Genomic DNA, 13,697 nt, shown 5'->3' with positions numbered 1-13,697 from the left:
CATCAAAAGAAAATATTGCAAGAATAGCAAAGAAAGTCAGATACCCCCCCCCCCCCCCCCCCCCCCCATATTCTGTTAGATCAAATTTCAAGGCACCACAACTGAGAGAAAAAACTAATAACCCCCTCTGAGGACCCCCCCCCCCCCCCCCCCCCCCCCCCCCACCTTATTTTTCGTGTTCTGGCATGCATGGTTTACCAGACAGGTTGCTTACACCCTCAATTGTGTGCTAGATTTTTTTTGGCGATAAAAAAGCAGTGATCTAGACACAAAAGACACCTTGGACAAAAATGAGCATTGCCACACACTCACACCTTTTACACATGATATGCACAGCCCTAAGCACAGACAAACAGAGTGGAATATCAACTGTGATAAATAAGGAAACGAAACAACGCGGAAGAATATTTTTTTAAAATATGTGTTTTTCTTTCTCATAAATGCATATAACCGCTAACAAAGCGACGTTAACACCACTCAGTCGCTGTAAAACTAAAACTAATCTAAGGGAAGTAAATCTCTTTCAGGACCAGAGAGTGATTCGGACAACAGAGTACAAGTAGTGCCCCTTGAATTGAGACGTACACTTGTGCAAAAATGTTAAGGGATCTAAAACAATTCCCTGAAATTCCATACTAAGCTTACACTTATATTAGTTAATCAGTGCATGAAAAGGAAACAGGTCTAATAAAATTTCATGAATTCAGTTTTTTGGCATATCTCCGAACACCAACAACAGTGTTTGCTTTCTACGTTTACGGTTTAGCAAATCCAAAAACAAAGAGACTGCCAATGTGTGAATTATCTATTCACTAACGGTTTAGCGTTTGATGAAATCTTGTCAGGAATGCTAATTCACTGCCGTTGTTCAAATAATCCTCCTTAAACCGAAACCATAACAAATTACAAGTCTCAAACATAAGAACCAAACTTCTGCATCTTTTTATATATCACTGTTTGATTCCAAATACAGTTAGAAAATATTATGGTCATCAGTAACGTAAACAGCATAATCAACTGAAGCTAAACAAAATTAGTCCGAAACCGCAGATGGTGCACTATGTTGGTATATTTAGCAAGACAGCCTTTGCAGTGTCAGCACCACTCTCAAGCAGACGATACAAGAAACAGGCGCGAGTCTTCACTTCCAAATCAGAATCCGCCGCAGCCATCTCTAACAGAGACCCAAGAAGACCCTGTAGCTCAAACGGATGGACCAAAAACATCTTGGTGGCAGCATCAAGGAGATGAACCTTCACATGTCTGTCTTTCAAGTCGTCAAACTCATCCACACATTGCTCAACCACCCTGAAAGCGTCTTCACAGTCGCACAAGTGTTCTCCTAGCAGGTACAGAAACGCCGCCCTGCCATTGTCATCGGTGATAGTGTTGAAACTCTGACACTTTGGTGACAGCAAGTTCTCCCAGAAAGTTGTCTCAGCGATCTCTAAGTCTTGTAGAACTTGCAAGAGGTTTGACACAATGCTTGGAGAGGAACTCTGAATCAGAGCTTGAAATTTCTTGCAGCAAGCTTCCGACAGAAAGAGTTTTTCTTGCTGAATGAGTCCCAAAGCTCGGATGGCATGCAAAGACACATCGGTGGATCCGCTGACACAGTACAAACTCAGCTCCTCAAGAACAGAGATGCCGTTTTCTTCCGTAATCAACCTTGGGAGAATCTCTATTTTCTTCAGCTTGAGGTAGAGAGGGTCTTTGTTGTGACAGAAGAAGGAGTGGAAGTTTTGACTGAAGTTAGCCTGGGCTTCTTTGGGCGCACCCAGGATGACGTTAATGATGAAGTAGATCAGCTCAACGTTGCCCGAGCTGAGGTGACCGGTCAAGCTGGCCTGAGAACGTTTGAAGACCTCCGCGTGCAGGTGCGGCAGGTCACGAAGAAGATGCAGGAAAAGCTCGAGACACGTGACAACCACCGTAGCACTGTTCTGTTCCAAGCAAAAGTCTGTCGCGTTCATGACATCAAACGCTTCCTCTTCGTCAGCAAGGGAGTACTTTTTCAAAAAAACCAACACCTGAACCTGGGACCAAGTCGGAAAAGACTGCAGTTTTTTCACCAGGTGATAGGCAATTGCTTTGTTGATGACTACACCCCCTTCTTCTTTCAGTATCTCCTCCAATGCTGATAGACAGTTGATGACGACTGTCGGGTCTGGGTCCCTGATCATTCCGTAAAGAATATCGATAATGCCGGCTTCTCGGACTGAAGACGGTGACTTGCGGTAAAGTTTTGCACAAGCGAGGACAGCCACTCTGCGCACCTGAGCACTCCTGTCAGACAAGGTTTTGACGAGGATCCTTTCCAGGTGTTCTGTGACTGCCTCGTGGTGCAGTGATGACAGTGTCCTCAGTGCCAGACCTTGAACAAATACAGAAAAGAACAAGAAACTAAGATGAAAACAGCTGCAGTCGGTGCACTGTCATTACATTGGGCTGCTATTCGAGATCTACATCACAGAGGATACTGAAAAAAAAAAAAAATAAATGTATACATACTTGATTACATTAATCAATACATTCAAACAAAACAAAATAAACATTTCTGACACACACAGACACACTCCACATTTAACTGCCTTTACGTCGTGTCCAAGATATTACATCAATTTATTACCACTGATATGAAAAAAGAAAAATCTAACTCTAAGTAAAAAAGAAGTGCGCCTGCGTGTGTTGCAATGGAAAATTTGTCACAATTTATATCCCACCAATATTTTATTACATAAAATGAAAGTAAGTCAAACCAAAAACTGTAACGAGTGCCCACATATTTTGGATGTCATGGAACACTTTTTCTATGAGTGTCCCCGAATTAGAAGGTTTTGGACTTATATTGAACAAATGTTGAACAGTCTGACAGGTCGGGCTTTCTTATTGTCTATTACAGATGTATTATTCGGAATTGAAAAATGTCAGGAATCAGTGTTAATTAACCATGTTTTATTGATAGCAAAAATGTGCATTAGCATTAGCAAAGTTAAGAAAACTAAATCGCGTATTCCATTGGAAATTGTATTTCAACAAGAACTTGCGCTACGAAAGGTTTATCCCCATTGTCCTTAGTTAGATTGTTGTTGAATTAAAAAGCAATTTGATGGAAATGTAACCTGTAATGTAAAAGATTAAATTAAAATTTCATTGAAAAAAAAAAAGAAAGACCAATGAAGAAGGATATGCTCACCACAAAAAAGAAGAAAATAAAAACCAAAGAGGAAAAAAAGATGGTTTGAAGCAGCCTTGCATGCAACTGAGGTAAAAAAAAAAAAAAAAAAAAAAAAAAAACAACTCTAAGTAAAATCTCCACTATCCACACAAAAATAAAGAATTAAAAGCAAAAACCTTGTTAAAAGTCCAAGTAAAATCTACACTATCCACACTGAAATGTAGAATTGCAAGCAAAAACCTGTTAAAAGTCCAAGTAAAATCTACACTATCCACACTAAAATGTAAATTACAAGCAAAACCCTAGTTATTGGTCTTCACCTCTGATCATAGGGTTGCTCTCCTCAGCGTCTTGAACCAGTGTGTTGATGGCCAACAGAACCATCTCGGTGGTGTCCTTCCGGTGCTGAATGAGGACCTCCCCGGCCAGCTTCTTCACACACAGGTCAGGGTGGGCCAGCAGCTTGACCATACTGGGCAGTAACATGTACATGTCTTCTCCCTCATTTGTGTAGCTCAGCACCTGTGTATAAATGAAGGAAAAAAATACAGTGGAACCCCCTTTCTTAGATAAGACTGCCCCCTTTAACCTTCGCCGGTCGTCGTGGGTCCGTGTGGACCCAGAAGGGTGTTTAATTGCAAATATCTCTTAAACCTGTAAGAATTTTTTAATGAGCTTTTAAGAATGCATCAGACACCTACAAAGCTCGTATGTCCTAAAAGATCATTAAATTTCAGCGAGAAGTAATTAAAAAAACAAAGGTCAAATTTAGACTACACACGGAAGACATTGTGGGGCCGTGCGGACCCATGTTTCTCAAACTGAAGGAACTTACATAAAAACTAGGGAGAGAAATCACAAACCTTGAGGTATTGGCTCTAAACATCATTTTCTACGATCTGTTTGATTTTGGAGTTAATAAGCAAGTCGCGTGGAGCGAAATTAATACATAACAATGTGGGTCCACACGGCCCCACGACGTCTACAGAATGGTATTCACGTTTTTCCTTTTTTGAGAAGATTTAGTCCGCACGGTAATAATTAAATTAATAATTTTATTTAATTACTTCCCGCGGAAATTTACCCACGGCGTCTACGGAAGGGGATGCACGTTTTTGCTTCTTTGGAAAGCATGGGTCCACGGAAGGGTATGCATATTTTTTCTTCTTTAAGAAGCATGGGTCCGCACGGCTCCACGATGTCTTCCGTGTGTAGTCGATAACCCGGTTGGGCGAAGGTTTAGACCTTACTTTGTAAAATGATCTTTTCTTACCTTCTGTAAATTTACCTCAATTTTTAGTTTACATGTACCTCCTTCATAAGCCCTCATTTTCTCAATTTGTTTGAGGAATTGAAAGAGGGGTTTCAATTTATTAATACAAAAGATGTTTCAATGGTATTTGGCACCATCTTGTTCATCCCAGCTTTTTTAAAATTCCATTAATTGGAATGTTTGATGCAATGTTTGATGCCAACATGCGAGCAGTGAAACAAACATGAAACAAGCTAAGGGGGGTTTGGAGATTGGAACATCATCAATGCATACAAAGAGAAAGTTAAGTTAATCCATGACTGGTGACATAAATTGACAGTGGGCATCAACACCATAAAATTAAGCCATGCCTTCTCAAGTTCAATTTAAAAACGCAGTGGTTACAGTTACGCCTCTGTAACTCTGCTCTACTGTGCTACGGTTGCTCCACTAAGATATTTTGGTCCCACAGCGATGCCCCCACGGTGTAACTCTGCTTGGTCGAGCTAGGGTTACGTCATAAAGAATTTCTTGTCACGGACAGCGTAACCTCACTCCACTGTGCTAGGGTTGAACCACACCACCATTGGAAGCTCTTGCGATATTCACTTTCAGTTTTGGTTGGGCAAGGTGGTCATTTTACGATTGAATTTGGATGTGTCCAGCGGTGCTTGAGCAGTGTTTTGTCGTTTTGTATTGTATGCAGGCCGGTGTACTTCTGTCATGGAGACCGGGCTTCACAGAGATGCATTATTAACAGTAGGAAGTATATTCTAATCCTACGATAGTTTGCAAAAAGCTATCTCGGTCAGTTTGAAAAGAACGCTTTCGTCCAGCTATACGTTCAGTCATCACAAACTCTGCAGGTGCAGTGAAAACGAGCCCCCAAAAGACTCAATTTCTCACCAATAAACAATGACAGCAATCCTTTTGCATCACTACTCCATGATAACACCTGACCAATTAAGTCACCATCGGACACCATCTTAGGACGCACAGCGACACACCAGCATGCCAACATCACATCAGTTTTCATCGGTTATTAAAGAAAAGAATATGTTGTTTTCTTTTGATAATCATGTTCAAATCATAAACAAAAACAGCAATGACGCACACATCGTCTGGTCGGTGTTCTCGTCCCTTCAATAATTATTGCGCTCCTTCAGTCATAAATCCTCACAGTCATGCACTCCACCCAGCGGTTTATGACAGAAAAATACTACAACAACACTGTACTACGAAATAGCTTGGTGCAGTAATCATAGTACGGCGGAATGACTGTACGCCGTGAACAAATGCGCAACGGTAGTCTCTAGCGAGCGGGTTACGACAGTATACAGTACTTGCTTACCCGCATCAAAATGACGTCATGCTGTAACTATAGAACGTCCGAATAGGATTACGCCATAAAAAAGGCGTAACCGTAGCCACTGCCATTTAAAACCAAGATAATAGTACTACACAAAATGCTACCACCCGGCCTCTCTTTCCATGATACAGTTTAGTTCAACATTTACTGTAATTACACACTAACTTATGACTAAGCACTACAGTGACATTCCCCCTCCCCCTGAATGCTCCAGCAACAGGTTCATGTACCCCCTTCTTTTTGAGATATAGGTAAGAACCCATTCACAAACAGAGTAAAACGAAAATGAAACACACTGTGGCAAAAGGATATTTGGAACTTGGAACTTAATTTCTTCCCCTTACAATCACCTCCTTGCTATATCTCTATTCCCCTCTGTGTTTTAAAAATAAAATATTCACCTTTGCGAGCAAAAATCGTCGCTGGTAATCATCTCCCATGATCAGGGGATCTTGAAGTTGTTTCGCGAGGACAGTTTTCTCGCGATCCAGACGATGCACCGCCATTTTGAACAACAGTACACCACGTGATCAGTAACAAACAACGGGAGACCACCATGTAAAATCAAATCTGTTCCTTGGCTTGATTATGCCCCTTGAAAGAATTCAGATCTTGTTAAAATTAAATACTGACCACAGAAGGACAGACAGACACGCATACACAGACACAGACACAGACACAGACACACACACACACACACACACACACCAGGGGCGGAGCAGCCTTAAGCCGATGGCCCCAAAGGGGGGGGTATCACTGATCACGATCACGAGAAGGGAAATTCTAGCTTTCACGATCACAGTTACCTTGATTTTTGTTTTCACGATCACGAACACCAGTGGCAAATCACGGTCACGGTAAAAGTTGCAGGTACAGAAAGCACTTGTCAAAGTAAACACAACCACACAGTTATTCGCTCCTCTGGATCTATTGTTTGTTCAACACAAAATGACAACTTTTGCACTTTTTTATTATTTTTTTTTAATTCTCTTCCATTCACACATAGAAATACATATCATGATTTGTAATCAGTAACATTAAAGGCACAGTAAGCCTCCCGTAAACCATCACAGATACGGTCAGGCTTTTACACACAGTACAAACACCATTTCATTTAAACACTCACCAATTGAGAACATCCTAGGTGCCCTCCGTAAAGAGCGAACAATTTTCAAAGCATTTATTTTTGCGTGGTTTATCTTACCCCTGGGCCATCGTGAACCCGTGTGATCCAGTTTTCCCTTTTCACAATGCAGTCGTCATAGTTAGTCATTTGAATGAGTGCGACTCGACGTGAGCTTATCTACAATAGCACGTTTTTTTATGCACGAAACAACGGCTGTGGTTCACAAGAACTCTAGCGATGGCTTTTGACTGTTGAGAGGAACGGCGATTTGCACTGATAAACCGGCCGTCGTCTGCTACGACCCTTGCGTGACCCTGCTTCCGGGCTTTTCTTTTTTTAAACTTTCACAACTTCGAATTGTTCTGATCTTGTCTTGATGAAAAACGAATTCTTTTATGATTAAAGAATGTTTGTGTAACAAGCTGTCAATTTATTATTTAGATTTTAAAAGTTAGGTCTAGCGCAAAAACGAGGCGCCGTTGTTGTTAACGGAACAAGTCTACGAAAATAAATTCTTTGAAAATGTCTCACGCTCGACAGAAAGCAGCCAGGATGTTCCCGTTCGGTGAGCGTTCAAATGGAAGTATGCTTGTACTGTATTTAGACGCTCGGGGAGCTCTGTGATGGTTTACGGGAGGCTTACTGTGCCTTTAACTGCCAATAATTAACTTTTTCTTCTTGAAAAGTTTGTATTGGAGATTAGTTAGGGACAATGGATCACTGTGCCAATGTTGGTGTAAATCCGACAATTAGGGACCAAGAAATAAGGAGCAGAGTGTTTTTTGGCGGTTAAACTGTCATTTTAACGGGTTAATGATTTGGTGAAATTTCTTCCACCACAATACTATACAATGTTTTATCTACCCATTATTGCAAGAACCCCAAAATCACATTTTTTGGGAAAAATCGCTTTCACCCATGCTAGAACCTCCCCTTAAGTGCTCAAGACACTATACTGACCCCCCCCCCCCCCCCCCGCAGGTGGCCCATACCAATAAAAACAGTTTTATTCTGCTAAAAACCACATCTCCTTTCTTACCCACAACAACATTAATAAGATAAAGCAAGTCTAAAAAATGGTGTTTGTGTAACACTTTTTGGACACACTGACAGATTTCTGGCCATATATATGTATATCTATATCTATAAATATATAGAGATAGGTGACAGTGTATTTTTCGCGTGGCTATAAATTGATTCGACCTTTTCACTTTGACAGTAAGAACAACTTACGGGCGCAAGGGAAGCGTTCTGGACAGCGCAGTGACATTCTAAAAATAGTAACGTAGAAACGGGAATATGGATTGAAGCCACACGAAGGAAGGGAGATAAACGCAAAACACTGGAGAAGATAAGGAAGAGTTACTGGGAATGGTGAAATGAACAGAAAACCCAAAATCGGTTCAGCGCTGCGCGCTGAGAGCACGTGTTGAAATATCTCATCGATGATATTGTGTCCGGGGTGTAGCTGAATACGGTGTCCAAATTTGAAAAAGATCCACCGAGAACTTTGGCGTTGTGATGTGGTGTAGCGGCTTTGGTGTGTCGGTATGGGGGCCCGGGTAGCTGAGGTGGAACCAAATTCGGTTCAGCGCTGCGCGCTGAGAGCACGTGTTGAAATATCTCATCGATCAGGTTGTGTCCGGGGTCTCTGTGAATAAGCCCACCAAATTTGAAGCAGATCCATCGAGAACTTTGGCCGTGCATCGCGAAGACACAGACACACAGACACACAGACACAATATATATAGAAGATATAGATGTCTCTCTGTCCGTCTGTCTCCCCCTCTCTCTTTCTCTCTCGCTTTCTCTGTCTCTCTCTCTTTCTCTTTACCTCTCTCACTGTCCCTCTCTGTCTCTCTCTCTGTCACTCTCTCTGTCTCTCACTCAGTCTCTCTATCTCTCCCCCTCCCCCACCTTCATATCTCCGTGCAATGAAGTGTGTGGGTGTATTTGCTTGTTTGCGTGTGCGTATGTGAGTGGCTCTGTGTGTGTGTGTGTGTGTGTGTGTGTGTGTGTGTGTGTGTGTGTGTGTGTGTGTGTTTGTGTTTATGTGTGTTTGTGTATGTTAATAATGTGTGTGAGTGAGTGCGCGCGTGTGCATGTGTGTGTGTGTGTGTGTGTGTGTGTGTGTGTGTGTGTGTGTGTGTGTGTGTGTGTGTGATTACGCGTGCGTGTGTGCGGAAGGGCGAGAGGGGGCAAGAAAGAGGGGGGGGGGGGCGGGAGAGAGGGAGAGGGGGGCGAGAAAGAGAGAGATAGAGAGAGAGAGAGAGAAAGGGAGGGAGAGACAGACAAAGCGACTGTTTGCATGATCGCCCCCAATATGCATGCATGGACTCGGCCGTCAGCGAAGAGACGGGTCCACTTAGTTGAAAGTAGGTAGAGAGAGTAGGACAGTTCGCCGCGAACATAGCGTTGCCTACAACATGAAAACTTTTTGTCTCTGCGCGAACAGATTGTTAGCTCTAGGCAACGCACCCCTGGTGAGATGTTGTATGTAGAGTTATCAATAAATTTGACGTTCGTATAGTAATGAATGCAGAAACAGCCCTGCTGGGCTTCACACCACGTGAACATATTTCCCTTCTGGCAGTAGAATATATAAATTATTTGATAATAGTCGCTATAATGTGCATTGGCAAATACCGTTACGGTACACCTATGACTTTTGGTTGTATGTTTGATGTAGAATTGAGATAAAGACAGTTAGAATGAAAGATGTTAAAGTTAAAATTTCATTGAAAAAAACAACAAGTCGCGTAAGGCGAAGTAACAACATTTAGTCAAGCTGTCGAACTCACAGAATGAAACTGAACGCACTGCTTTTTTTTACCAAGACCACATACTCGTAGTTTCGTCAGTCCACCGCTCGTGGCAAAGGCAGTGAAATCGACAAGCCATGCAGAATGTAGTGGTCGCGCTGAGCAGGATAGCACGCTTTTCTGTATGTCTATTCTTTTTACATTTAGTCAAGTTTTGACTAAATGTTTTAACGTAGAGGGGGGAATCGAGACGAGGGTCGTAGTGTATGTGTATGTGTGTGTGTGTCTGTCTGTGCGTGTGTGTGTGTAGAGCGATTCAGACCAAACTACTGGACCGATCTTTATGAAATTTGACATGAGAGTTCCTGGAAGTGATATCCCCGGACGTTTTTTTCTTTTTTTCGATAAATACTTTTGATGACGTCATATCCGGCTTTTTGTAAAAGTTGAGGCGGCACTGTCACACCCTCATTTTTCAATCAAATTGATTGACATTTTTGTAAAGCAATCTTCGATGAAGGCCGGACTCCGGTATTGCATTTCAGCTTGGTGGCTTAAAAATTAATTAATGACTTTGGTCATTAAAAATCTGAAAATTGTAATAAATTTTGTTTTTATATAAAACGATCCACATTTACGTTCATCTTATTGTACATCTTTTCCTGATTCCAAAAACATATAAATCTATATATATATAAAAAATACGACTTGTGTCTGTCTGTGTGTGAGTGTGTGTGTGTATTCGCGATGCACGGCCAAAGTTCTCGATGGATCTGCTTCAAATTTGGTGGGCATATTCAGGTAGACCCCGGACACAACCTGGTCGATGAGAATTTTCAACACGTGCTTTCTGCGCGCAGCGCTGAACCGATTTTGGTTTTTCTGTTTATCTTCCCATATCCATTCCCAGTAACTCTTCCTTATCTTCTCCAGTGTTTTGCGTTTATCTCCCTTCCTTCGTGTGGCGTCAATCCATATTCCCGTTACTATTTTTAGAAGGTCACTGTCCACAACGCTTTCATCCCGGCGAAGCCGGATATTCCCGTTACTATTTTTAGAAGGTCACTGTCCACAACGCTTTCAGTCCCGGCGAAGCCGGGTATTCGTCTACTTCTTCCCGGCGAAGCCAGGTATTCGGCTCTACTTCTTCCCGGCGAAGCCGGTACCCGGCGAAGCGGGTAATCATCTAGTATCTTATATTTGGATTAAAAACAAGCTCTAAAAATTAAAAATATAAAAATTATGATCAAAATTAAATTACCGAAATCGATTTAAAAACAATTTCATCTTATTCCTTGTCGCTTCCTGATTCCCAAAACATATAGATATGATATGTTTGGATTAAAAACACGCTCAGAAAGTTAAAACGAAGAGAGGTACAGAAAAGCGTGCTATGCAGCACAGCGAAACCACTACCGCGCTGAACAGGCTCGTCAGTTTCACTCCGTTATGCACAAGCGGTGGACTACGGTCATTGTGAAAAAATGCAGTGCGTTCAGTTTCATTCTGTGAGTTTCACAGCTTGACTAAATGTAGTAATTTCGCCTTACGCGACTTGTTAGCTTACTGAGTTTGGTGTTTTTAATCCAAACATATCATATCTATATGTTTTTGGAATCAGGGACCGACAAGGGATAAGATGAAATTGTTTTTAAATCGATTTTGGAAAATTAATTATAATCATAATTTTCTTATTTTTAGTTTTCAGAGCTTGTTTGTAATCCGAATATAACATATTTATACTACATTCTCTCTGACGATTTCACTGACCGAATCGTCTACTAGTTTAAGAAGTACAACTTTTTTCATATCTCGCAGCAATCGTGCTTTCTTAATCTTCGTCGCCATCGTGAAGCGATTTGCCTCGTTGTGAGCCCGTTGCATAGACCAATCCAGAGCGACTTTTCTCTGAGCGTGATTCTGAGCAACGCATGGCTGCCTTTGATCTCGCCGCACACGCAGATCGGAAAATTCTTTTTTCTGGCAGCCAGGAACCAATCCCAAACCTTTTCATTTACGTCAGAGTATGTTGTCTTCTGCTGCTTTGATCGCATTCGATCGGCATTTTCACCACTTTCCCACCTTTACAGAATGTTTTCTTTGTCTTGGATAATTCTTTGAATTTGCGATTTTCCAACATCAAGACTTTTTGCAATCGCGATGGCAGTTTCTCCCTTTTTGTGTCTGTTCACAACAATTTAAATATTTTATTTTTATTTGTAGACGCCATGTCGATCTCCACTGCTCTTCTGTCCAAGACTGTCTATTCTGACTGAGTTGAACGGTGTATGTTGCTCACGTGAGTTTGTTTTCTCGATGATTGGTTTGTGATGTTCACTCAGCCCACCCAACCATCACACCTCTCAGCGGTTTAGTGCCTTTGCTTACGCGAGACGGTTATAACTGGTTATAACCGGTTTGTCAGTGATGCGTTACGCTGACTGAGAGTCTTGGCTTTGTCTGACAAAGTCGTTACACAAGCTGTTAGGTCGGTCCTTGGACGTTAGAGCGGGGTGGTCGATACACTGGTGACAACTATATAAGGAAACACATCGGTTAAAAAAAAAGGGTCGTTGTGGTGGGGTAGTTGTTAGAGAGGGGGGTCCTTGTGAGGGGTTCCACTGTATAACATATGTATATGTTTTTGGAATCAGAAAATGATGAAGAATAAGATGAAATTATTTTTGGATCGTTTAAAAAAAAAATTAATTACAAGTTTCCGATTTTTAATGACCAAACTCATTAATTATTTTTTAAGCCACCAAGTTGAAATGCAATACCAAAGTCCGGCCTTTGTCGAAGATTGCTTGGCCAAAATTTCAATCAATTTGATTGAAAAATGAGGGTGTGACAGTGCCGCCTCAACTTTTACAAAAAGCCGGATATGACGTCATCAAAGACATTAATCGGAAAAATTAAAAAAATGTCCGGAAACTCTCATGTCAAATTTCATAAAGATCGGTCCAGTAGTTTAGTCTGAATCGCTCTACACACACACAGACAGACAGACAGACACACACACACACACACACACACACACACACACACACACACACACACACACACACACACACGCACACACACACATACACCACGACCCTCGTCTCGATTCCCCCCAAAATGTTAAAACATTTGGTCAAAACTTGACTAAATGTAAAACAAGTCGCGTAAGGCGAAATTACTACATTTAGTCAAGCTGTGGAACTCACAGAATGAAACTGAACGCACTGCATTTTTTCACAATGACCGTAGTCCGCCGCTAGTGCAAAAGGCAGTGAAAGTGACGAGCCTGTTCAGCGCGGTAGCGGTTGCGCTGTGTTGCATAACACACTTTACTGTATCTCTCTTCGTTTTAACTTTCTGAGCGGTTTTTTTTAATCCAAATTAAACAGATCATATCTATATGTTTTTGGAATCAGGAACCGACAAGGAATAAGATGAAATTGTTTTTAAAACGATTTCGGAAATTTAATTTTAATCATAATTTTTATATTTTTGATTTTCAGAGCTTGTTTTTAATCCAAATATAACATATTTATATGTTTTTAGAATCAGAACATGATGAAAAATAAAATAAAAGTAATTTTGGATCGTTTTATAAAAAAATAGTTTTAATTACAATTTTCAGATTTTTAATGACCAAAGTCATTAACTAATTTTTAAGCCTCCATGCTGAAATGCAATACCGAAGTCCGGCCTTCGTCGAAGATTGCTTGGCCAAAATTTCAATCATTTTGATTGAAAAATGAGGGTGTGACAGTGCCGCCTCACCTTTTACAAAAAGCCGGATATGACGTCATAAAAGACATTTATCGAAAAAATGAAAAAAAATGTCCGGGGATTTCATACCCAGGAACTCTCATGTAAAATTTCATAAAGATCGGTCCAGTAGTTTAGTCTGAATCGCTCTACACACACACACGCACAGACACACACACACACATACACCACGACCCTCGTCTCGATTGTTAAAACATTTAGTCAAAACTTGACTAAATGTAAAAAGTGCC

The 13,697-nt window shown here is 41.2% G+C and overlaps 1 protein-coding gene across 1 annotated transcript; it reads right to left on the bottom strand.

Annotated features, from left to right (window-relative positions):
* Positions 1–412: 412 nt before the first annotated feature.
* LOC138962586 (AP-4 complex subunit beta-1-like) lies at positions 413–6,322 on the bottom strand. The gene is made up of 3 exons (XM_070334451.1): positions 6,201–6,322; positions 3,499–3,700; positions 413–2,374 (listed from the first exon to the last, which is right to left on the bottom strand). The coding sequence occupies exons 1-3, from the start codon at positions 6,303–6,305 to the stop codon at positions 1,059–1,061; spliced, it is 1,623 nt and encodes a 540-aa protein (XP_070190552.1). The 5' UTR covers positions 6,306–6,322; the 3' UTR covers positions 413–1,058.
* Positions 6,323–13,697: the final 7,375 nt, after the last annotated feature.

This window comes from Littorina saxatilis, linkage group LG3 (assembly GCF_037325665.1).
Source record: "Littorina saxatilis isolate snail1 linkage group LG3, US_GU_Lsax_2.0, whole genome shotgun sequence".
Classification (NCBI taxonomy): Eukaryota; Metazoa; Mollusca; class Gastropoda; order Littorinimorpha; family Littorinidae; genus Littorina; species Littorina saxatilis.
Note: the sequence above shows the minus strand (reverse complement) of the source record. Positions and strands in the feature narration are given on the sequence as shown.